Source organism: Adiantum capillus-veneris, chromosome 14 (assembly GCF_014529385.1).
Source record: "Adiantum capillus-veneris isolate H3 chromosome 14, ASM1452938v2, whole genome shotgun sequence".
NCBI classification, from domain to species: Eukaryota; Viridiplantae; Streptophyta; class Polypodiopsida; order Polypodiales; family Pteridaceae; genus Adiantum; species Adiantum capillus-veneris.
Window position 1 is genome coordinate 30,029,067 of NC_140944.1, and position 26,840 is coordinate 30,055,906.

The following is a 26,840-nucleotide window of genomic DNA, read 5'->3' on the forward strand; positions in this document are numbered from 1 at the left end:
GAGAGAGAGAGAGAGAGAGAGAGAGAGAGAGAGAGAGAGAGAGAGAGAGAGAGAGGAAGTGGCAAGTTGGGCGGCCAAATTGAGCAGACAAAGAACCAAGAGGTGTGCACCATGCAGATACCAAAAAAATCAAAAGTGCCAAGTGGTGGCAATGCAAAAATGTTTTTAAAAGAATTGTACGAGCCAGATAGCTCCTTGTTTTTTTCTTTTTTAGCCTAAGCCAAGCATTATAAAAGGACATAGAAGTGATTTTTTGGGGGCTTTTTTTCCGTTTGGGCTTTTTGGCCAGGATGCTCCTTGGCCTATGTAGGCTTTGAGCGATTGTTTTTGTTGCCGAGGTTCATGCCGGTAGTGTATTGGTTGTATATGGTGCTGCATATGCTAGATGGCTATTCTCTACTGTTTCTTGGCATCATTCCCACTTCCCCCTTCTCTTCTCTGCTTGTGTGCGTGTGGTTCCGTGCGTGTGTTGGCGTGTGTGACCCCTGAAGTTGGCCGTGCAAAGAGAGATAGAGATAGGCTATGTGTGGGAAAGGTTGTGAATTGAGTAGAGAAAAGTGATTGGATCTTTCTGGTGCATTGCAAGACGTGTGTCCGTATGGTTGTGTGCAAGCAGCGGTTTGCTTGCGTGTAGTGTCGAGTTTTGAAGGTGAACTCGAGTGGATTGGGGCGTTGTGTATACCCTGGGCTGTAGTGATGCATTGTGTAGTGTGTTGGGTGTGTTCCCCTTTCCCCCTCTCCAACATGACAATTATCTTAGTGGCCATGATGCTGAAAAGGCATTTCTTTTAGTTAGAATCATAGGCCCCTGTCAGACTGGGACACCCGTCCCACTCTGGTTTTCGGAGGTCCAGTCCGGTTGCTATCACACACAGCTTCAAGAAATCAAAGGCGACAATTTTTCAAAGTAAAATAGGGTAGGGCAGGTGGTAACGCCCCCGCGTTCCACGCTACAGAGCGGGGCTCAGCACCTGTCAACAACTTTCCCGTGCATCTTTTTGTAGATGGCCATGGAGCCTCAAACATTGGCTTGAGGTTGGCCGAGGGTGTTTGCCCGCCCCTCTGACAAGGTACTCAAGCCAACTTTTCCTTTTTTCTCATCAAACATAGACTCGCCACCTAAGCACGATCGCCTCTTCCATGCCCCAGTATGACAAGGGCCATAGAAGATACCATGCTCAACGTTGGGATGGGGGAAATGGAACACCACCCGACACACAATTTAGTTGCCTCTCTATAGCCCAATAGATATCCTGCACCCCAAGCCACATAGAATCACGTACACACGCACACTATCTGCCAACCTTCGCATCATGGACTCACCTATGAACAATTACGACTACTCACACTCACACATGAGCACTTCAGCAATAAACCCACCAACAAACCATCATAACCGACACCAATGGATGCATACAACTCCTCCAATTGTAAATGCACTCACACAGGGAGGCGACACACGCCTCGACCACTCATACAAGCTGTCCGCACAATATCTCTACCTCTCTCTCTGCTCACAGACACACAACCCCGGAGCCACAGCTACCACGGGCATACGGCAAAGAACCCGAGGCAAAAAATATTGACAGAGAAATCGACAAAAAAAACACAACCAACTATGCATCACATCAACCCGATCAATACAAGGAGGACGACTTTGATAATTGCCGACTTCGTAACATAATGCTTCAGGCAGTTTGATCCTCTCCTCACTGGCGATGTCTTTCCAAGCTTTCTCACAGCAGTGCTGCTGGTGGTCCTTCTCTTCTACTCACGTTCGAACTCCCCTTTTCGCTTGAGCCCGGTCACTTGTCCTTGGCAGCACCTCTTTCTTCATGAACTGCGGCCCTCAGCCCCTGACTTCAGCACCTCCTCTTTCCTGGCATGCCATGCTTCCCAGCACCTCTTTATTCATGAACTGCGGCCCTCAGCCCCTGACTTCAGCACCTCCTCTTTCCTGGCCCTCAGCCCCTGACTTCAGCACCTCCTCTTTCCTGGCATGCCATGCTTCCCATACGACTGGTGCCACTTTCCCTTCTCTGCTCTCGGCCAGCCCACCACCTGGTGTCCAACTCGGCTGGCTCCTCTGCAGTACCCGTCCTTGCCCTGGCACCCTCTCAAAAGCCAACCCGCCCCCTCTCAGCTGTGCAACCCTAACCTGCAGCTCCTTCCCGCCTTCCAAAAAGCAGCCCCTGGCGGCTTTCCTTCTTCTCCTCGCGTGGTCATGGCCACAATAAATGACCCCGTCACCTGCTCTGTCTCCCTTCTTGCTACTTTCTGGTGGGCACCCCTTACTACAACTGGCAACCCTTTCTTGCCTCCCAAAGGGTGTACCTCCTCCTATTGCGCTACCCTCTACCAGCCCTTTCAATTGCAGCCCCTTGCCCTCTCCTCCTCGACTACTGGCCCCCCCTTTTGGTTGCCTTCGTGACCCCCCACTGTAGCCTCCACCTGCACTACACCCCCTCCCTTTACTTCTGATGGCGCATCCTCTTGCGCTTCTTTTTGCATGCAAGCCACCAAGTGGCTCTCCTTTCCCCATCAACTGCAGTCCGCCACCTTATTGGCATTACTTCTTTCCCTCTATGCTCGTCCGCTGCAGACGGCCTTCACCCTTTCAACAGGTGGCGCCTTCCCCATGCAAACTGCAGCCTGCCCTCGTTTTTTTTTTAGCATGGCCATCTTTTAAAAAAAAAAACCTATCTTGCGACTTGGGCCGCCTTCCCACGAGAGGCAACCCACGGACGATCCTCCGTGTATAGCTTCGCATCCCTTACCATAATCTGAGACCATAGTTTGGAACCAAGGCCTCCACGGCTTTAAGTACACATAATTGACCCACAAGAATTAAATCCCCGGATGCTTTGATACTTGTCGATAATGGCGACTGCAACAAACATTGGCCACTCCGAATCCCAATGCAACCATAATAGATGGCCACATTCAAGCTCTGGTTTGGACTGGATCTCCAAAAGAGCTCTGAATAACAAGCCAAAAAAACAAGCCATAAGAGTAAACGGTGACTATACTTCATGTACCTGCAAACATCTCGATCATGAGAGGCCCAAAATCATCGCGTGACCTGTAAAGTGCCACATCTGGCATACACATCACAATCCAACTTGCTGCAAACTGCATCTAGTATTTGGTCCATCGCTACTTCATGAATCCTCACAATTTCACACTGATGCTAGTACCATTTATCTTAGGTTGACACAACTCAGTTGCACCATCATTGCCCAACCCCTCCTTGAGCATTTATGCTCAACCATAGCATTATTTAGGTAAAGTAGCATTGCATAATAAGAAGTTGATAGAGAGTATTTATATGAAGCAATAGATAGATAGAGTGGATCTAGTAGATAGATAGAGAGCTTCACTGTCTCCCGTAGCACCCGCCTGGGTCAAATGGAAAGCCGCACGCTTCCCCAAGCATGATTGTAGTCCCTCCCGGATCAAGAAGGTGGCTTTGGTCATCGTCACCCATTTGTAAAGCACATACAAACAATCCCTGCTTTGTACCAGAAAACATGTAAGCCATCCATGTATGTAGCTCTTGACAGTATAATTCTTCAAAAAGCTGCATGCATGAGCCTTCTTCACACATAGAAAAAACATGTACACCTTGCAAAGCCTTTGCATCATCTGTTTTCCAGCCGTCGGCTAGAGAGCTCTCTACAACATCATTGTCTTTAAGCAAGGCAACCTATAGCAACCGGCATAACGCCACTTGCTAAACAACCTTCAGCAGCACATCCATCAACAGCATGGCACCAACCTGTGGCAAGTGATCATCCAAAGCATACACTGGCATATCTTCACCTGTAGACTCTTCAAACATCACTGGAAAAGGCAGCAAGCCTTGCATACCTTGTATTCTCTCCATAGCTTTAGCAACCAAAACCTGCGACTTGTCATCAACATCGACCACCGGCTCATCGAATCCCCAATCATCTTCATCAAGACATTCTCTTCAGTCAACATGGCCTGACCATCACAAGGCACGAGAGAGGGTTGCCCAACCCCCTGGTCTTCGCAAACTGGCTCTTCACCTGCAACATGTTGTTCTTTGAACACCTTATCGACATGCATAACATCATATGTCTCATACCTTGAGAAAGCAGACTCTATTTCCCATGTGTTGTTCGTATCCAAGGCACTGCTATAGCTCGAATACACCTCGGCTTTCTTCACAAAACTTGCCGGCTTTGTCACTTCAGCTATCTTCTCCACTGCTCGCTTTTCGGAAGTCACTTGGTCAAGCACATCAGGCGGTACTTGGTAGACTCCTCTCTGCAGCTGCTGAGGCCTCACCCCTCCAAAAAAATTTAAAAAATTGAATGCAACTTTTGGGAAAGATGATTTTAAAGGACATGGTTTCTTTCTTTGCAATTCAAGACTTTTTATGGCTCTTTTCAGGAACACATATCAAGCAACAAAATTTGAGCATTCTTCATCCATAAAGGCCTTTAGAGGCCAAAAAGTACTTGTATGTCATTGCTTTATGCCTATTTACTCTTCAAAAGAATTGTTTTATGCTTAGAGGCACCTTGCCATGGCAAGCTTTGTGATTTCATCACTTGTTGCTAATGAAAAAGAGGAGGTTAATTTTTTAAAATGCATAATCTTTTTAGTAGTTGATGGAAAGAGAAGACACATTCATTTGGAGGATTGAGGAAAATGAAGAGCCACTACCTTGTTGTATCATAATGGTTTTCATATCTAGATTTAGGAGGCTTCCATAGCACCCTTAGCTAAATCTTAATAAAGAATCCAAAAAACTTTGAATATTTTGTAGAAGCATCACCATATCCAATAGAAGTGCTCTCTCTCTCTCTCTCTCTCTCTCTCTCTCCCCCCCCCCCCCCCCCCCCCCCCCCCGGACCCCCGCCCGCCAATCAGAGACTGAATACACACCCATTTCCCTCTATGCCTAAGCACTAATCAACGACACTATTTCTTGACCCTCTCCCATGGATGCATTGAGTTGTATGGCTGTTGCGCTCTTGCAATGAATTCCATGTAGCTAAAGAGGAACTGGGTATAGTGGGAGTAGAGGCAAGAACCCAAAGAAGGCGAAGCTGAAACGTGGTGGTGAAGAGAAGGTCGGGAAGGGAACTGGTGATGACAAAGAGGATGGAGCAGATCAGATGGTGGAGTGCGGAACGAGGGTCCAAGGAGACACACGCGAAGAGAGAAAAGAATCACTCTCTCTCTTACTTTCCCCAAACCCCCTCCGAGCTTCTGTGCAACTCTTTCTTGTCAAGGGTGCCTACCAACGCCCTCTGATCCAGAGAGGAACCTTTGCTTTGCTCCTCACCATTCGCGTTGTCCTCTCCTTGTCGTGGTGGAAGCCTGCATTGCTGATCTTTGTTGGCCCATTGATAAGGACTCTCTTGTTACCATTATCGACTCTCCTTGCCCGCTTGCACGCACTCTATTTTTGCTTTCCCAAACATGAGGAGCACGAGCTTATGTTTTACAAACTTCACCTCTTAGGAACCTACTCCCATGTGTAGGCCAACAATGTACGTTGCTTCAACTCTACGCATCCCTTCACGTGCAGGAAGCTATGCCTCGTAGGGTGGATATATCTGCTTCAATTAACTTTCTCCCATTCATCTAGTCAATATTGAGCTCATGGTTTTGTGGCCCATTGATCAACTCTTGTTGCCTTTTGTTGTTTTGCTCCACTTGACTCCGATTTTTGCAATCAATATATCAATATGGCGATGACTACAGCCATGCTCTTTTGTGTGCAATCTACAATCAAAACCCTATAAATGCCAGCAAATATCTATGGGTTAATCTCAACAACAACTCCTTGAGTGGGCGCATCCCTTGGCGCCAAGTGGTTCGCATTTGATAAACAAATTCAGGGCAGTGGTTGGAGAGAACTAGGGACTTTATTGGATTTTGCAAGCGTAACTCCAGAAGCTCTCACCCCAATGCCATTGATAAATTCATCTAGCTCCTCTAGACTCTACACAGGAGACTGCTTCAATGATGATCCAAACCTTAAGAGAACAAATTTATTGGATATCTGACTGCCTGTGGTGGAGCTCAACTTGCTGGTGGGTGGGTGCCATCCTTGCGAGTTTAATGCGTTCCAAAACCATAGGAGTTCTAAACCTCTCCCATAACAACCTTGAAGAAGTCAATTGATTCTTTCTGGTTCAAATTGATGTGTGTAATAACTACATCTCTATCTCAATCCCTTAGTAGTTGCATATTGCTTCTTCAGTAGGTTTTGAACATAACCGGAGTCTTTGAGATGAACCCTTCCAACCTTGTGCTCAAGAGCTAGAGGACAACAAGACATCGGATAGATACATCAGCAGGGTGGTGCAAGTTGAGAGTGATTGCTCCATATAATCCACAGGGACATAAAGTCCAACAACATGTTACTTGATGAAAATATTGAGACTAGAGTGTTTTACTTTGGCATGGGAAGGTTGGACACTTGTGTGAGTGTCATAAATTGGTAAGGGAAACTCCAAAGTACTACTAGAGCTTTGGTGCACTTTCAAAGGGAACATGTCCTTGTTTGGGGTGATCTTCCTAGAGCTCCTCACTGACCTACAAACAAGGACTTTTTTGAAGATGCAAATTTGGTAGGTTGGGTAAGGCAGCTTGTGAATGAGAGGCATGCATATGAGGCTCTAGATCCATGGCTTCTGTAAGTAGATCATGGGGACGACCAAAATGAAATCATGGAGTACTTGTAGACAACGTGACAAGCGCATCTCTGTGCCTCCACTTTCACTCACTCATAATCTCTAAAAGCATTCAAAAGCGCAAATGACGAGAGTCACTTTTATGCATCACACACACACACACACACACACAAAAGAATTTTTCATGGCTTCTGGAAACTTGCCCCATTGTCATGAACATGAGTGATCTTGCAAAGCTTTCCCTCTTCGCCACTAAGAATGGCTCTGCCTCCCTTTCTATGCACCTATTTATTGCTATCATCAAGAATACTGTCTTTGCACTTTGCACACACCGTGCACTCCAATATACAAGGGTTCCTTAATGTTGCCTTAGGAAACCTAAGGGCCTCCACACAAGAAAAATAGTATGAAATGAAATCTTCCACCAATGGTGAGCTATGGTGGCTACCCTTGAGGAAGGAGAAGAGGCTCGATGTGGAGTGAATTAGGATGCCAAGTTGAAAACAAGAATACCCCTTCATCCCCTTGCGCTCTTGTTGAACCTAACCTTGTGAAATTTTGAAGGAGGCCAACTTAACATGATTTGTGTGTGCAAGAAGCCCTACACACACCGCAGGTAGCACAATTTAGAGAGAAAGAGAAGATCATGCAAGATTCTTGATTCTTGAATCTTGCATGGTCAAGAGGGAAAAGTCATGCACGATTTTCCCATGCTCCACCATGGGTGATAATCAAGTTTTTGGACTATGTTGGAAGATGCTGACGTATGAAATCACTTGATCTTGATAAAGAGAAAACATCCTTCAGATATAATATTGGTCATAGATTGAGAACTAGAAAGCCATGGTGACTATATGGGTATGTGGAGGGAGTTTATACTCTTTTGCAAAAGTATACTAGTGATCTACATTACAAAAATATTTTGTTTCACATGGAAGCTCATTAGGCCAAACAAAGCTTGAACTCAATAGATTGGATTTGTATTGGCTACTTAGATGCTCGTCGTGAAGGTGAGATAGCATGCAAATAATAGTATACATACCCTTGGGAGAGCTCCTTGTCAAACACTTTTTTGATGGTCGTAGAGGTGGACTCAATCCCTTGGTAGGCAACAAGCATCTCACGATCATGTCTTACTAGCGACAACTGCATTCTCTCCCTTGGACTTTTGCTGCTCAAAAAATTGCACTTCTTTTGGTATTTTCTCTTCAAGCTCTCTGCAGCACACCACATATTTCTAGTTAATGTGACATCACGACTTAAACCCACACTAAGAGATGGGGAGCATAGTTTAGGGCATGGAATGCTTACCTTCACTTTGCAAAACAGTTTCTTCTCCCATACAAAAAGCCTTTAAAGAGTGAGGGTATGACTGCATATAAGCTCAATGAGGGCTTTTGCTCTAGTTCCATTTGATAGGCTGTGTATGCTCCACTATTTGCAACTGCAAATATAGGACAAACGCGGCTATAATTAGTCCACAATGAAATTAGTGCATACGACAGATGCACATTATTTTGTGTATCTGGCTAGGTTCAATGGAGGATATTGGTGCCCCATGACTGGCTTTAACCTTCTTCAAGCACCCTGAACATTGGCTGCATTTGCGTTCCATCCCTACACAAGAAACCCCTAACTTGTGTTATCAACCAACCAACCAAGATGCTTTGTTTCCTGCAGCGCATAACAGCCTACCTACTTCCCCTTCTACATCTAAATGATTGTCCACTATCTTATTTTGACCAATCTATCCTATCAAAAAATGCTTGAAAATACAACTCAAACTTTCTTTCTATTTTAGTCAACAAAAAGAGAAGGCATCTCTATAGCCTTTGTCCTTTGGATAGGGCAAAAATCCAAAAAACTTTGAATATTTTGTAGAAGTACCACCATATCCAACAGAAGCTCTCTCTCTCTCTCTCTCTCTCTCTCTCTCTCTCTCTCTCTCTCTCTCTCTATGTCTCTCTTCCCCCCCTCTCTCTACATCAGAGATTGGTTACAAACCCATTTTCCTCTATGCCAAAGCTCTAATCAATGACACTATTTCTTGACCCTCTCCCATGGATGCATTGAGTTATATGGCTTTTGCACTCTTGTAGTGGCTTCCATGTAGGTAAAGAGGAAGTGGGTTGAGTGGGAGTTGATGCAAGAACGCAGAGAAGGGGAAGGTGAAACATGGTGGTGGAGAGATTTTCGGGTAGGGAACCGGTGACGGCAAAGAGGATGCAGCAGATCAGATGGTGGAGTGTGGAACAAGGGTGCAAGGCCACACACACAAGCCTCACAAAGAGATAAAAAAAGCACTCTCTCTTTCTCTTAGTTTCCCAAACCCCCCTCCGAGATTTTGCACAACTCTTTCTTGTCGAGGATGCCTACCAACGCGCTCTGATCCAGAGAGAAACCTTTGCTGTGGTCCTCACCATTCACATTGTCCTCTCCTTGTCATGGTGGAAGCTTGCATTGCTGATCTTTGTTGGCCCATCGATAAGGACTCTCTTGTTACCATTATCGACTCTCGTTGCCCGCCTGCACGCACTCTCTTTTTTCTTTCCCAAACATGAGGAGTGCGAGCTTCTGGTTTACGAACTTCACCTCTTAGGAACCTACTCCCATGCGTAGGCCAGCCATGTACGTTGCTTCAACTCTAGGCATCCCTTCACGTGCAGGAAGCTATGCCTAGTAGGGTGGATATATCTGGTTCAGTTAACTTTCTCCCATTCATCTAGTCAATATTGAGCTCATGGTTTTGTGGCCCATTGATCAGCTCTAGTTGCCCTTTTGTTGTTTTGCTCCACTTGAGTCCGATTTTTGCAATCAACATGATGATGAATACAGCCATGGCCTTTAGTGTGCAATCTACAATCAAAACCCTATAAATGCCAGCAGATATCTATGGGTTAATCTCAACAACAACTCCTTGGGTGGGTGCATCCCTTGGCACCATGTGGTTTGCATTTGATAAACAAATTCAGGGTAGTGTTTGGAGAGAACTAGGGACTTTATTAAAGTTTGCAAGCGTAACTCTAGAAGCTCTCACCCCAATGCCATTCATGAATTCATGTAGCTCCTCTAGACTCTACATAGGAGACCGCTTCAATGATGATCTAAACCTTAAGAGAACATATTTATTGGACCTCTCCTACAATGAATTGGAGGTATTTGATTGCCTGTGGTGGAGCTCAACTTGCTGGTGGGTGCCATCCTTGCGAGTTTAATGTGTTTCAAAACCATAGGAGTTCTAGTCTTCTCCCATAACAACCTTGAAGAAGTCAATTGCTTCTTTTTGGTTCAAGTTGATGTGTGTAACAAGTACATCTCTATCTCAATCCCTTAGTAGTTGAGTATTGCTTCTACAGTAGGTTTTGAACATAACCTAAGTCTTTGAGGTGAACCCTTCCAACCTTGCGCTGAAGAGCTAGAAGACAACAAGACATCTGATAGATACATCAACGGGGTGGTGCAAGTCAAGAGTGGCTGCTCCATAAATCCACATGGACATAAAGTCCACCAACATGTTACTTGATGAAAATCTTGAGGCTAGAGTGTTTTACTTTGGCATGGGAAGGCTGGACACTTGTGTGAGTGTGAGAAATTGGTAAGGGAAACTCCAAAGTACTACCAAAGATTTGGTGCACTTTCAAAGGAAACATGTCCTTGTTTGGGGTGATATTCCTAGAGCTCCTCACGGACCTACAAACAAGGATTTTTTTTGAAGATGCAAATTTGGTAGGTTGGATAAGGTAGCTTATGAATGAGAGGCATGCATATGAGGCTGTAGATCCATGGCTTTTGTAAGTAGATCATGGGGACAACCAAAATGAAATCGTGGAGTACTTGTAGACAGCTTGACAAGAACATCTCTGTGCCTCCACTTTCACTCACTCATAATCTCTCAATGCATTCAAAACCGAGAATGACGAGAGTCGCTTTTATGCATCACAAAAACACACACACACACACACACACACACACACACACACACACACACACACACACACACACACACACACACACACACACACACACACACACACACACACACACACACACACACACACACACACACACACACACACACACACACACACACACACACACACACACAAAAGTGGTTTTTTGGCTTCAAGAAAATTCCCCCGTTGTATGAACATGAGTGATCTTGCAAAGCTTGCCCTGTTTGCGACTGACGCAGTAGTAGGGCCGACGCGTCCCATTGACTTAGAATTTTTTCTCTCTTACCTTCGTGGAGTTGGGCCATGAGCAACGGATCATGATCCATTGCCTGCTCTTTGAGTTTGCCTATAAAAGAGAGAGAGAGAGAGAGAGAGAGAGAGAGAGAGAGAGAGAGAGAGAGAGAGAGAGAGAGAGAGAGAGAGAGAGAGAGAGAGAGAGAGAGAGAGAGAGAGAAGAGAGAAAAAGAAAAAAGAAGAAGAGAATGGGAAGCCGAGATAAGGGGAAGGATAGGATGGTAGAACTAAAGGTTTGGATACAGTTGAAGGCGGCATGGGTGGGGGAGATAGTAGCCCAAAAGTCATGAGGGGCGGCCTGAATGGGATCTCGAGGCTAAGTAAAGAGGAACTCAAAGGGAAAAAGTCCCATATTGAAAAAGAATTGGTCGAGATTATGAGGGTTCTTTCTCTGAACAAAAAGACGATGGAAGAAGCAAAGAACAGCTTGCCCAATTGGCTAAATCTAGATTGGTCTTTGGATTCATGGGCAAGGTGCCTGTCAAAGCTGAACTTATTAATTGGCTCCACAATCCCTATTTCTTAAATCAAGGAGGTTTTGTTATTAATGCTTAGTACTTGGAAAAATGTTTTTTCTCTGTGCAATTTAGTGATGAAGCGGCTGTAGCGAAGGTCTTAACCAAGAGCCCCTTATTTCTCAATGGATCACTGATATGCGTGCTTCCTTGGGATCCATCTTTTGAGTCCCTGGATGCGTTTCAAGATATGTGCCCAGTATGGGTAGAGTTTTTGGACCTCTTGATGTGGCTAAGAAGCAATTTAAAAGACCTTACAGCAGCCCCAGGTACCCCTCTCTTTGTACCATCAAATAGAGCACTGGGAATTGCAACCAATAAGGTGTGTATATGGTGGGATCTTAGAAAAGCTCGGCCCAAGAATCTCGTAGTGAATGTGGGGGCTAGTCTTAAGGTCATTCTTTTGAACTTTGGCACCTTCTTCGGGGCCTGTTTCAAGTGTAACAAATTTGGACATCTTGTTAGGGAATGTCCAATCGCTTCAACAACGATCCCAGGCCATGTTATGAGTGATAAAGTTGATTCTTCTATGAGACATACGGAAACTGAAGAGAAGACTCCTCAAGAAAGTATAGTGAAGACACAGGAAATTAAGCAGATAATCTCCAACCTAGTGACCAAAGGGAATGAAGAGATACCCACCAAGGCCCAATCTAGCAACAATAAGACCACCCCCAATTATTGTTTCACGTCCACTGCACAAAGAAAACCGTCATCCCCACTGGTACAAAAGATTGTTCAGCCTCCCACATTTAGAAAGAAAGAAGAAGGCTGACACCAAGTGTCCAACATTCCTTGCAAGCATTCCAAATCCCAGGCACGGTCAGAAAGCTGAAAGAAGCCCCATCAGACACTCCCAAACCCCCCTTCCTATATGATAACATATTTGAGATTCTTTGGTATGATAACCCCACAAACCTCAAGGTCAATGAGGGGAATGGGATTGAGCTGAGAGGAGAGAGAAGCAGGAAAGAGGGCACCAAAGATGAATGCCTTGAACTTGAGGAGTTCGTATCCAATAAATGGAAGAGTTGATTTGCAATTCTTGGATTGTGGGATTAAAGCCCAAAAGAAGAGCTCACTATTTTGGGAGGAAGTTAGAAGAGGTAAGGGAATAAGCTTCTGGTCTATCCAGGATCATAATCTAGATGCCACTAGCAAAAGAAAACAAACATTTGGTAAGAAATTGGTCTTCTATGGAGAGGGAGCCGATAGATTTAGTGGGGTCCTCTCATCTAATGTGGGAGAATAAATGAAAACAAGGGTTAGAATATAGACATGTGCTTATGGATCTGTCTCAACATGGGGCCAAGGTTAAAGGGGTCCAAATGAGAGATGATATGTTAAAGAGAAATGCTACCTAATGGAGCTTAAAGACCTTAGGGTTAGCTTTATTAAAAACCTCCAAAAGTTAGTGTTGAAAAGTCCTTTGACCGTAGGCAAGCTAGGACTGACCTTAAGGTGGGAACCCTACCCAAGCATGAGGTGCTTTTCGGCTTGGTAATTAAGTTCTTTCTCCAAAAGAAAAAAGAGGACACATGTCCAAATGAAATAATTAAATAATATGAGAGAGAGAGAGAGAGAGAGAGAGAGAGAGAGAGAGAGAGAGAGAGAGAGAGAGAGAGAGAGAGAGAGAGAGAGAGAGAGAGGTGTAGACCAAGCATGAGAGGGAGTGTATACTCTCCGCCACACACACACACACATTCTCTCATTGTGTGGAGTGCAAAGTGCAAGAGCTCCATCCCCTTCTCCAAGCTTGTTGATAAGTGGAGAGCCTACACCAACACTCTTTGCTGTGGAATGCAAATCCAACCAAGAGCCATGCATCAATGCTTAAGCTTGTCATCTTCTTCATCTTCATTACTACGTTATTATGCTATGCTAAGTAAGAAGAGTGATGATAAGTGATGAAATATTTATTTCTCCTATGAATGATTCTTCTTCCTCTTCCTTACCCTCATTCCCTGCTAGCTCTATCCACCTTCGAAGGTGTTTGAGGCCTTGGGACTGAGGCTTGGGATAGTTAATGATTTTTCCAAAGTTTATGGTATGCTTGTGATGCATGAAGCTTTCCATCTTCATTGCATCACCTAGGTCACAAGGAACACAAATATTGTATTGTATCAAGTCTCTCTTGATGGGAGAATCTATAATACAAACGCATTTTGAAGGGGGGACCGGCTCGAAGTAAATCTGGTCCTCAACTTTTGTCATGTTCTCTAATACTCTCTCTCTTGCAAAAGTATTGTCCATGCCAAGTTAATTAAGTACTATGTTTATGTTGCTATTATCAATTAAGTTCACCCTCTATGTTCTCAAAGTAATCTCACAAAAATGCTCACTCAAATTCTCTTTATTCCGCTATCCTCAAAGTTCATAGGCCATTCACATTACATTGGTATCAGAGCATTTGGTTTCCCTTTTCTTGCTTAAGAAGAGAGGTCATTGATTAGCCTATTAATGGTTGATTTTGTTAATTATATTAGGGTAAATGGGACTGGGATCTGTTATCAATTTTGTTCAGCCCACTACTTGGAATATGGTGCACACCTCGGGAGATTTGGTCTTAATAATGGGGTCTTTTTAAACTTGCGTACAACTTTACCATTATTGAGCCATGAGAAATCTGAAAGGAGCTATCCCTCAGCAATTCTACTATGTTAGACCCACCCTACTACTCTCTATAATCAACCAATTTGAGCCGTGGGTGTAGATACTTAAGTGCTTATTTTCAAGGGCTAAGAGGAGTAGCAACTAAGGTTTTGAATTGCCAAAGAATACACAAAGTAAACACATAAGTATAATTAGCATGGCTGACAATAACCAAGAGAGTAGAATGAAATTGATAACTTTGATTTTGCACATGAAGGTGCTAATGTGATGCCCCCATGTTTATCAATTATCTTGTTACTAGGTTGCATCAAGGTATGGGCAACCCTACTTTGCAAGCTGAAGTTACTCAACAACTTCGTGTTTATGGGATTTCCCTTGCTCTCCAAGAGGAGAGAGAGCTTAGGAGGCTTCTTGATGAGACCCACAAAAGGACACTCTCTCCCATACGAGAGGAGCAATGACTCCCTAAGTTCCTCTGAAGGGTGTGGCTCCACGAAGATGGCGGTCTAGACGATCATGAACTCCTCCCATGAGAAAACGGTCAAGACACAATTCTTCTCCTCGTCACTCCAAAAGGGAAGAGAGAAAAAAAAGGAAGAAAAGGTCAAGAAAGAGGTCACCCTCTTCTCCTTCTTCTTCACCTTTCTCCTCTCCCGACAAAAGCTATGGCTATTCTCCTAGAGAATACAAGAGGGGAGGACATCGTAAATCATATCCTCCATGGAAAAGATCACAAAAGCTCAAGAAGCTCAAAGAGGGAGGAAAGAGTATCTCTTTTCTCACCTATGATGGCACCTTTGATGCCACCAACGAAGTATTAACCTTCATCCAGTAATTTGATGTGGCCTTTGGAGACAAGGGCTTCACGGAGTCCTCCAAGCTACACCATGTAGCTATGCACTTCCAAAAATCGGCTAGCCTTCATGGCAATGGTGAAGCCCCAAAGACATGGAAAACTCTACGAGTTTCCATCATGAAGCAGTTCCCTGCAAGCAATGCAAAGGACAAAGTACTTACCAAATGGCGCAGTTTGAAGCTTCTCCCTCATGAGTCTATTCAAAATTATGTGGACAAGTTTTGTATTTTCATCTCAAGGCTACTGTCTTTCAAAAGCCTAGACTTTGCCAAGAAAAAGCAACAATTTTGCTTGGGATTACCTCAAGAAATGACCAAGTATGTCAACTCCCAACGGCCTGGTTCTATCACCAAAGCAATCCATGGAAAACAAAGACAAAAATGATGCAAAGGGGAAAACCAATGCCCAAAATTCTTCCCAAGGCACTTCCTACAACAACAACAACAATAGGTCCAAGGAGAAGGGAGTTTACAAAGGTAATAACAAACTCTCTCATAAAGAGCTTGAAGCTTTTCACAAGGACCATAAGTGTTGTAAGTGTGGGGAGCAAGGACATGGCTATCGTTCTTGCCCCAAGAAAAATGATTGCAATGAGACTCCTAGGGCTTCCACCATCAAAGCTCAAAAAGAGGATGCTCATTGCAAAGGATCATCTCTCTCCTATGCTTGGGGAAAGGTAAGGGAGCATGATGCATTCATCTTGTTTGACCTTGGCTCTACTCACAACTTCATATCAATGGAATTGACCACCAAGTTGGACATTCAAGCTTTTGACATGGGAGATATTGTAACGGCTGACACAACTTTCAAGGGACAGAAAGCCTCCATTACTCCCTTGATTGGGAAGTTGAGGATTCATGTCCAAAGCTGTGTTGACAAAGAAGACTTTATCATCTCTCCTCTGCAACATGAGGGTGGTATCCTAGGGGCGCCATGGTTTGATCACATGAATGCCAACATGAAGTTCCTTGAAAGGAGAATCCACCTCACCTAGAGGGGAAAGAACATGTATATAGATGATAATGAGTCTAGTCGTACTATACCACTTGTAAATTCACCAGATTTTGATAAGTCAATGAAAAGATCGATTTTTGCGTACATGATTTTTGTCAAAGAATCCACTAATGACGCTAATGATTTATCAAATGAAAATGGTAGGAATCAAGAAGACTTGTCTACTTTTCTAAATGGATTTCAAGATGTTTTCATAGATGATATCCCTATGGACTTACCTCCAAAACGAGGGGATGATGACCATCGAATTGAGCTCCTCTAAGAAGCTCACCACCAAACAAGCCTCCTTATCAAGTTTCCCAAGCTCAACAAGAGGAGATGATGAGGCAAGTACAAGAATTGGTAGACAAAGGGATGGTGAGGCCTAGATCCTCTCACTTTTGTTCTCCAATCCTCTTAGTGCAAAAGAAAGATGGTACATACCGTATGTGTGCCGATTGTTGAGCACTAAACCATATCACTATTAAAAAAAAAATTCACATGCTCCGGGTAGAAGATTTGTTTGATAAGCTACAAGGCTCTACCTACTTCAGTGGGATTGACCTTCAAAGTGGCTATCATCAAATAAGTATAGTGGATGAAGATATCCTAAAGACCGCAGTTCGTACACTGTTTGGTATTTATAAGTATCTAGTCATGCCTTTTGTCTTGACCAATGCACCTGCCGCATTCAATCGTTTGATGGAGAAAATATTTAGACCCTACCGCAAGTTTACTGGAGTGTTCTTTGATGATATCATCATCTACTCTAAGTCCTTGGAAGAACACAAGCAACATCTCCAACTGATTTTTCAAGCATTGAGGGAGAACAAGCTTTTTCTCAACCTAAAGAAAAGTGAATTTTTCCTTCAAGAGATGCAATACTTAGGTCATATTATTTCTCAAGACAGTATCTGTATGGATCCATCTATGTTAGAGGTAATAAAAGCATGGCCTAATCCAAGGAATCTACATGACCTAAGAAGCTTTATTGGTATGTGTGCATACTATAGGTGCTTCATTTTCTCAAATAACAGGACCATTACATGACTTAACAAAGAAGAACGTTAAGTATTCATGGACCGCTAAGGAGAAAAGTGCTTTTGACAAGCTCAAAGAGAAGCTTACCTCTGAACCACTCCTAATGCTTTTGGGTCTCTCAAAGCCATTTGAGGTCCAATGTGATGCTTGTGGTGATTGCCTTACAGCAGTCTTGCTTCACGAAGGGCATGCCATAGCATATGAGAGACAAAGGCTCAATACGAATGAACGGGTCTTGGGCACTTATGAGAAAGATCTTTTAGCTGTTCTACATGTCCTAGACACATGGAAGCACTATTTATTGGGAACTCCATTCATTTTACAAACAGACCACCAAAGTCTCAAGTGCTTCATGACGCAAACCAAGCTTTCGACAAAAAAATGAGGTGGGCAAATTTTCTTTCGCAATTTTATTTTCATATTGCTCACATTGCAGGTAAGCACAATCAAGTGGCTGATGCACTTTCACGACGACCAAAAGTCAATGCTACTGACACTGACTTTAAATATTTAATGTCAGCCCTTGCTTTGGGGAAGAAAGAGGAACCATTCACCTTGCATGATGGTTGCTTCTCCATGGCAATAGGCTATGTGTTACCCACTCCCTTCATGAGAAAGTACTGTATGAATCCCATGCTCCTCCTTATGTGGGGCATAGAGGCATTCAACCTACTCTTTGAGGAGTAGAGACATACTTCTATTGGCCTACCATGAAAGTGGACATACAAGAGTATGTTTCAAAATGTGTTGTATGCGAAAAGACTAAGTATGATAGAGGGAAGAAACCTGGATTACTCCAGCATTGCCCATCCCTAATTCAACATGGGAGAGTATATCCATGGATTTTATCTTTGGATTACCCAAGCCTATCCATGGGAATACAGGAATATGGACAATAGTTGACAGGTTTAGCAAGCAAGCACACTTTATTCTTGTCAAAAAGACTATTAAGGCACACCAAATGGCAACCATCTTCATATCTCAAATTTTCAAACACCATGGATTACCAACATCCATCATGTCAGATAGAGATCTTAGAATGACCAGTAATTTTTGCAAAGGTCTCTTTGAAATTCTAGGTACAAAATTGAATTTCTCTTCGGCCAATCACCCACAAACGGATGGCCAAATTGAGATAGCCAATCATACAATACTCGATCTACTAAAGACTTATGTTACAGAAGTAGATCAACGCTCACAATGGGAGAAGTACTTACCCCTTGTAGAGTATGCGTACAATAATAATGTCCATACTACTATGGGAAAAGCACCTTTTGAGATCATAGAGGGAAGACCTAAAAGTCCCTGGCTACTTAAAGTACATGGAAAGATCTTTGCTGCTAGATGAGTATAGCCGTGACGTACAAGAATCATTTCAAAAGGTTAAGGAGGCTATATCCATCTCTCAACAAAGGCAAAAAGTTGTTGCTGACAAGCACAGAAGGGCCGTAATGTTCAAAGAAAATGATTGGGTCTTACTTAAGTTTCCCAAGGCTCGATTGAGGCAAACGACGGGCAAATATCCTACGGGCCATCAAAAGTATTATGCTAAATTAGCAAAAAGATAATATGGTCCTTTTCAAATCTTGAAGCCAATCAATGACATGGCTTATCAACACAAATTGCCCAACCATTGGCTCATACACTGACACCGGGTTAGCCGCACTGTCCTCTAGCCCAACCGGAAAAATTGAAGAAGTCGGCTCTCGGAGCAAGGCCGCAGGAATCAACCCCATTCAGGGAGCATGAAGGTAAAAAAACAAAAAAATGTGTTTTTGTAATATTATTGCCACCACCAACCCTCCCTACCTTGCTCGCACATGTGAAATAGGCCGCCGTGCCTCCTTTTGGCACCAGACACTCCCTCTCATCTATTACTTTCCTCTCTCTCTGTGTAGGCAAGCCATAAGGGCACATTAAAATATCTCTCTCTCTTCCCCTAGTTCGTCAACCCAGTGGGCTGCCATGCATGGGAGAAGAGTCTCCCTCTCTCTCTCTCTTTCATTATTCACTCTCACACTAGCCCTCTCTCTAAACCCTCTCATCCACACTCTTTCATCCTTAGCAAGATTCTCTCTCTCTCTCTCTCTCTCTCTCTCTCTCTCTCTCTCTCTCTCTCTCTCTCTCGTCTCCCCACTGATACACCCACACACCAACACACACACACACACACACACACACACACACACACACACTGCCCAATGCCTCTCACCCCCTCAACCTCTCGCTCGGCCATCTACTCTCTTTCTCTCTTCCTCGCTCTCTGTACAAGAAGCCAGCATCGCATGCTAACTCTCTCTCTCTCTCTCTCTCTCTCTCTCACACACACACACACACACACACACACACACTCTAGCCATCCCCCCCACTCGCTCACGTTCTCTGCCCCCCCTGTTTCTCTGTAGCCTACACGTAAGTAGCGTGTTACAATATATATATATATATTAACATATCTTATTATACTCACGTTTACACACACATTGTCCGACGCACTTACCCATACACTATACACACACACCCATACATACGCACACACTCACAAGCACCTACACCCTCACACAATTACACACATTCACACACATGGGCATACGCACTTACGAGTGAAAACAAACACATGCACATACATACATGAGCATGCACATGCACATGCATACAATCAAACACACAATACATGCACGCATATACGCACCCACAAAAAAGTAAATAAACAAAGAAACTCGGCAATCATCGAAAAAGGAAGGAGACGATCGAATCACGCAATAGTGATGAAAAATCAAGAAGTGACTCCGAAGGCATGCCACGGCGGGCCTCGAAACGAACAAACACGTAGCATCTCGGCATCACGCAACAAAACACCAATTTTGGAAGTATTTGGACACCCGAACCATCAACAAAACCCCTTGTAAATGGCCCAACCCCCACTCTTCTGTAATAACCTAACCAACGGCAAGTGGATTGTAAAAAACTCCCCACCCCACTCTTACTTCCCTTCTCTCTATCTCTACCTTCTCTCTCGTTCTATCTCTCTCACTAAAGAGGCATCTACACTCCTGACAGTGACTGATGGGTATCTGCAAGAACCATTAGGTAAAGACCATCTCTCAAATCTATATAAAGGGCCTCCACTAAGCACAAAAGTAACACAAGTGAAGGAAGAACACACTAAAGGCACCACCCAAGCTCCATGCAATCTACATCCCATGCACCACTAAGCACATAATGCACCTCCCAAGCTAGGGAGCTCATGGTATCATGCTTTGTCACAAGCATGGACATTTTAGCATTAGTAACATCACCAATCTCCACCCATACCATGGTTGAGTTACTAGTCATGACCACCCCATGCACATAAGGCACTAACTATTCCCCCGCAAGGCAACATGAGCACGCCAGGATTGAATGCAGTGACACCATGCTACCCGGCCCAGGCCACTCTCGATGGTGGTAATTGACGTCGTGTCGCTGCATCATCTTGATGTTTTCCCTCAACTAACCTCCCGCTAACGTGCTAACCCCGTTAACTCCAAAGTTTTCCATGCACCATATGGCGCTCGCATTCCATAATGCATCCCCAATTCCAAGAGCAAGGTTGGTAATAGTCAAAACCACCTTTTGTAAGTATCATCATTATAAAAAAAAATGTACAATGTTGTCTTGATCTTTGAGTCCAATCTCTTTTTTCTTTAGCTTTGTTTTCCCCACATTCGCGTTTATCTCTTGTATATCACTCTGCTTGTGCTTCATCATGTGCACCAACACTAGTTAGTCAATATGCTCCATTCCGACCTTGTCACATACCGCTCTCCTACACACACTCCTCACTCTTGACTAGGCATTTTCTATCTATGGATGTTTGCTACATCATCATTTCATGTTGGCTACCTAGATGGCATCTCACTTTTGCTATCCTAGGTCATCTATGCCTGCTTCCTAGCCGCACTTACGCTAGGTGGTGCCTTGTGTAGTTATAGGATAACACCTACCATGAGATGATGCTTGGGGGATGTTCAGGCTATGTGTCGTGTAGAGGCCACCCCATATGGCATGTCATTTCCGGCTATCATTTTCTTGGCGCCCCCAATGAGGATCCTTTCATGAAACCCTCCAGTTTACAAGACTGAACACCCTAAACGTTTGTGAATGGATGAATGGTTAGCAAGATTTTCTATTTAGATGATAGAAGAAGAAGAGCTCCAAGCACAACTGGACAAACTTCGCATCTCCATTGAAGCTCGACTGCCAGGTGTAACGGTGATAGATTTACAGTGGGAAAGACAACCAACACGTTTGACTCATTGGATATACATAAGTCATGTTCCACGGAGGAGAAGAAGGAGTTCAAGACCATGTATGCAACCTACGACCAACCCTCAACAACAAGATGGAAGGATCTCTGCACAATAGAGAGTCAACACTATTCTACTTCAAAAATCAGGTAACTCAAGTCATCGAGGTAATTATCACAGTCAATTTCCAAGTCGCACCTGATGCTACAGCACAGATAACGGAAGAACATGCTCACTCTCTCACTAGAGAGACTAGGATCTACTAAGCCTATTTCAAGAAAGAACACCACCCTCTCCCACAAGCTTGGACAGTGATTAAGCATCTCTAAGCTTCACATGAATCAGTACAACCTACCTCAAGGCAGATCACACATGCCGATACGAGTACGTTTAATCAAGGTAATACCCGGGACTAGAAGGCTCACTACCAGCACGTGATCGACACCATGCTGGGTGGGGAGTGCTTCTTTGAGGTTCTGGCATCAGATCAGCCATTTCTCCTACCTTTGGTACAAGGCAATGTACCGTTTGATATTTTAATCTATGTTCTAGTATAAAAAGGGTATACACGCCTCCTTGTAAAGAAGAAAAAAATAAAAAATTAAATTAAATCTTTTGATTGCAAGCTAAGCAGTGTGTTTTTCTAGCGCTCTCTCTCAGTAATCATGGCAAGTGTAGCATTTCCAACATTTAAAGGAAAGAAGGGGGAGGATTTGGTAAAAGATTTCTTAGATGACTTTGAAGTAGCATGTGCAATAAGCAACAAAGACACAAATGATTCTTGGGTTAGAATCTCTAAGCATATCATGAAGCTAGAAGCTAGGTCGTGGTACAACGCACTCCCACAAGCAATTAAGGATGATTGGGATGCCTTAAAAACTACTTTTAAGAGGCGCTTTGGGGGAGGTACCACTTCAGAGAAGCTGTGGCACAAGTTTAAAGACTTGAAGCAGGAGGGCCTTTTAGAGTATGCCACCTATGAGTCCAACTTTGTGGATTTGTGGGAATGGTGGGTTGAGTCACTGGAAAGAGGGGAAGTTGCACCCGATTTCCTAAAAAAGGACCGGTTCACGCATGGCTTGTGGCCGCTGCTCAAAGAAAAGGTGAAGGGTAGATTCTCGGCTACATACGAGTTAGCTATGGAGATTGCTCGTATTAAAGACAAGAAGTTGCGGATGAAGACCAAAGAAACTGAGTCAACAGAAGCAGGAACATCACATCGACCAACAACCATGACAACTACCATTCCTCCACCACCATCGGCTTGCGGGGTAAGAAATGACCAACAAGATATGCTGGCCCACATTACTGACCAAGTGCAGAATTTGTATGTCCACTTGATACAGCAAGGAAGGAATCAGGAGAGAGATCAAGACCTGGGGAGAGCACGATGACAAAACAGGGAGTATCATTGATACAACTGTGGAGAAGATGGCCACGGTATGTACTACTGTCCCAAACCGCGAGAAAACTATAATAGAGGAGGTAGGAGAAACCCACTGTCAGCCCCTAGAGAGAGAATACCTTTACCCCAAGCACTAGCCGCACCAACACAAATTTTACATCCACCCCAGGCCCCACCACAAGCACCCATTCCACCTCTTCCACTGGCACCACCACCTGATCGCCCTATAAACATCATAAGGTTAGAGGAAAAAGGAAATTCTGTAGTCGTGGATCCACCAAGAGTAAAGGAGAAAGATAAAGGTAAGGAGAAGGTAACCTTCAAAGAACCATTTGAACCCATGACTTTAAAGAGAGCTAGGAGGGAGGAAACTACACAATTTGATGATGAGAGAAGCATGAACAGAGAGACTAGCAAGAGGCCATCAAGGCCACAATGGAAAATAGGCATCACCAACTTTCAGTTAGGGGAGAGTTCTAGGCCCTATGATCTAACATTGGATGTGGCAGAACAAGGACCAAAGATTACATGGCCACAGTTGCTACATCTCGCACCAAAGGTAAGGCGGCAATGGTACAAAATGGTAAGTACAAGGTTCTCCAAAGAAAAGATAGCTGGAGCAATTTTTGGTTGTGGCATGGATGACATGCTTCCAGTTGTCGATGTCAACATAAAGGGTAAGAGGGTTGGAAACACCTACATTGATGGTGGTGCACAAATTTGTGTGATGAGTGAAGCTATGATGCTTTGGCTAGAGCTCGAGGTTGACATGCCTTCTCTATGCAGGCAAAGATGGCAAGCAACGCAAAAGTAAAATGTGCAGGTGTGGTAAGAAAAGGCACTCCTTGTCGAGCTAAGGAAGCTACTAGAAGCAGGGTTCATCTATCTTGTGGAAAACTCAGAGTGGATGTCACCCATAGTAGTGACGCCTAAGAAGAATGGTAAGTGGAGGGTTTGCGTTGACTAGAAGCCACTAAATGTAGCCACAAAGAGAGACCAATTCCCTCTCCCTTTCCTGGATGAAATTTTGAATGAAGTAGCTGGTTTTGAATGCTACACCGTGTGTGATGGGTATTCCGGGTATTTTCAAATACGCATAGCCTTGGAAGATCAGCTAAAAACCACTTTCATTACGCCATGGGGTTGTTTTGCATACAGAGTTATGCCATTTGGTCTCACAAATGCACCACCCACATTGCAAAGATATGTCACATATGTCTTTCAACCGTTCTCTGGAACATCTATAAGAGTGTTCATTGATGATTTTTGTATATATAGTCCTCACCACATTTCACACTTAGAAAAGGTAACTGAGGGTTTGGCAAGGTTGCAAAGCCTAGGTGGGCAATTAAATGTCGACAAGTGTGACATTGGGGGAAATACAATCATTCTTTTAGGCCATAAAATTTCAGCTAAGGGTATCAATGCCGATCCAAGTAAGGTGTCAGTACTCATTGCACTACCTTCATTAACACTCACACGTCAACTAGTCTTTTTTCCACAAAAGGTGAGATACTTGAGTAGATTCATACATCTACTATCACAACTTGTTCTACCCCTGGAACAACTCACTCAATGATCAAATTTCACTTGAGACGAAGAGAGCGAACATCACTACAACAAGGTAAAGGAGGTCTTAGCCACCCTACAAACTATCTCACCGCCTAAGTGGGATGAAAACTTCTATGTCACCTCAAGCATGGGTGATGACTCTTTGGGGGTTGTGCTACTCCAGAAGGATGCAATGACATCTTTCATGAGGCCAATCTACTTCTCCAGTCAAATGATGACAGCAGCAGTAGAGAAAGGTTTCACCTATGTGGAACACCTAGTCCTAGCTCTCAGATTTGCAACTACAAATTTTCGGTCATATTTTCTGCCTAAGCAATTTGTAATCTTAACCATGGATGAAATGTTTCATTATGTTGTACAACACATGGATGTTTCTGCTAGAATTACCAAGTTGCTAGTTCGTTTGCAAGAGTTTGACTACACGATACAGGTGGAAAGTACGACAAGGGCAAGCTTGGGGGGACTCATGACCTACCAAAACTTTGAGAAGAAGGTAAAGCAATTTAAAGGGGAAGGAATTCAATCACTTCCATAGCCACCGGTGGTAGAAAGAGCACACTCTCTCTACTTTGATGGATCCTACAAGCGAGCATCTGACAAAGAAGTTGTAGGCATAGTGGTCTTTGATGACAAAGGTATCAAGGTATTTTCGCTTGGCCATTTGTTGGAATCACATGTTAACAATGAAGCTGAGTATGCAACACTGACCAAGAGGTTACAATCATTAGGAAGAGGATGGGGTCTAGGAGGGCCTCTTTATTTTCCATGAGATTATGGAGGTGATTAACATTTTGATGAATCTATGTACGCCATGTGTGCAAGAATGGTGGGTGTGTAAGAGAGGTGTAAGGATGGTCAAAGGATGCACTTTTCCCCCAAAAAAGGGGATAGAACTTTATGAATTTTGGCCTTCCATAAACCCTACATATGAACTCCAATTTGAGTGGAGATTATAGATTTGGAATCTACACACCGAGCTCTTTCCATAGGTATGCTACATGAGAAACCTTTGCCCGCTAGAATTTATGTTTTATTTTTGGGGGGAAATTTGAATTCAAATAAAATAGCCATTTTGCTTGTTTGAATTCGAAAGCCTCCCTTTGATTACTTTCTTAATACTAAAGGTTCGACTCCCTTAAACTACCAAATAAAGAGGCCCTCGTAGACTCATTCTCTTCCTAATGTGGTGCGTCTCACAAGGGGTAAAGCGCCTTAATGTATTTGGGGATGCTCTACTTTTGGTAAGGAAAGTAAGTGGAGTGTGGACGTGTAAGAATCCTAGCTTGAGGACTCACTTAAGTTGTGTAAAAACTTTGTTGGGTAAGTTTGAAGTAGTTCAACTACACAACATCCCAAGGGCTCAAAACCATGAAGCTGATGCCTTACCAAGTGAAAGACTACAGGAAGTGGACGTGGTTGGGTCTATAAAGCTAAAGCTCCTTCTATTTCAAGGTAGTGACGCCTTACCCGACATAATGCATTTCTTGGAAACAGGGGAATGTCCACCGGATTTAACAAAAGGGCAGAAGAAATGGCTTACCAGGAAAGCCACAAGGTATCGGGTTATCAATGACGGTTTGTATTGTAAGGGTAAGGATCAAATACTCAAGAAGGTCCCTCTCTCTAATGAAATTACGGGGGTAATTGCCAGTTGTCATGATGGTGTTTGTGGCGGTCACTTTGCCCTAGGTATCGACTTATGAATGACCGTTTGTATTGTAAGGGTAAGGATCAAATACTCAGGAAGGTCCCTCTCTCTAATGAAATTATGGGGTAATTTCCAGTTGTCATGATGGTGTTTGTGGTGGTCACTTTGCCCTAGATATAACAAGTAGAAAAATCTTACAGGCTGGTTTTGTATGGCCTAGTCTCAATCGGATGTATGTTGTGTCAAAAGACCGGCACCAGGTCACTCATGCCTGAACCACCGAGACCTATCCTCTCATATGGGCCATTTGAAAAATGGGTTATAGATTCCATAGTGACCATTGCCTAGGGCCAACTCAGGGAAGTTCTACATGATCATGGGAGTCAACTATATGACTAGGTGGGTGGAAGCTACATCAACAACAAGAATCACAGCCATGGAGGTAGCTAAATTTTTCTATGAGCACATATGTTGCAAGTTTGGCACACCATTAGAAATCATCTCTGATAGAGGACCAGGTTTTAGAGCAGACTTGGTAGGAGAGTTAATGCAAAAACTATGCATTACAAGGAGGCACTCCTCACCATATTACCCTCAATGTAATGGCCTAGTTGAAAAAGTGAATGGAATGGTTTGTAAAATTATCACCAAGCAGGTTAACAATCATCTTGGGGATTGGGAGAAGTATCTACTCCCAACTGTGTGGGCCTACTGAACCTCATTCCACACATCTTTGGGCTTCACCCCATATCATTTGGTATTTGGCAAGGAAGCACTCTTACCTATTGAGGTGCAACTAGCAAGTTTCAGAGTGATGGCAAGCAAGTTTCAGAGTGATGCCTAGTAGGGTGGATATATCTACTTCAGTTAACTTTCTCCCATTCATCTAGTTAATACTGAGCTCATGGTTTTGTGGCCCATTGATCAGCTCTTGTTGCCCTTTTGTTGTTTTGCTCCACTTGAGTCCGATTTTTGCAATCAATATGA

The 26,840-nt window shown here is 43.7% G+C and overlaps 1 protein-coding gene and 1 pseudogene across 1 annotated transcript; both read right to left on the reverse strand.

Moving 5' to 3' along the window:
* Nucleotides 1-1,111: 1,111 nt before the first annotated feature.
* Nucleotides 1,112-2,542, reverse strand: LOC147442153 (uncharacterized). Its single transcript, XM_086529335.1, has one exon. It carries the CDS (start codon nucleotides 2,540-2,542, stop codon nucleotides 1,928-1,930), a length of 615 nt encoding a protein of 204 aa, XP_086385461.1. The 3' UTR covers nucleotides 1,112-1,927.
* Nucleotides 2,543-3,733: 1,191 nt separating this feature from the next.
* Nucleotides 3,734-26,840, reverse strand: part of LOC147442154 (uncharacterized) — a 70,164-nt pseudogene continuing 47,057 nt past the window's right edge.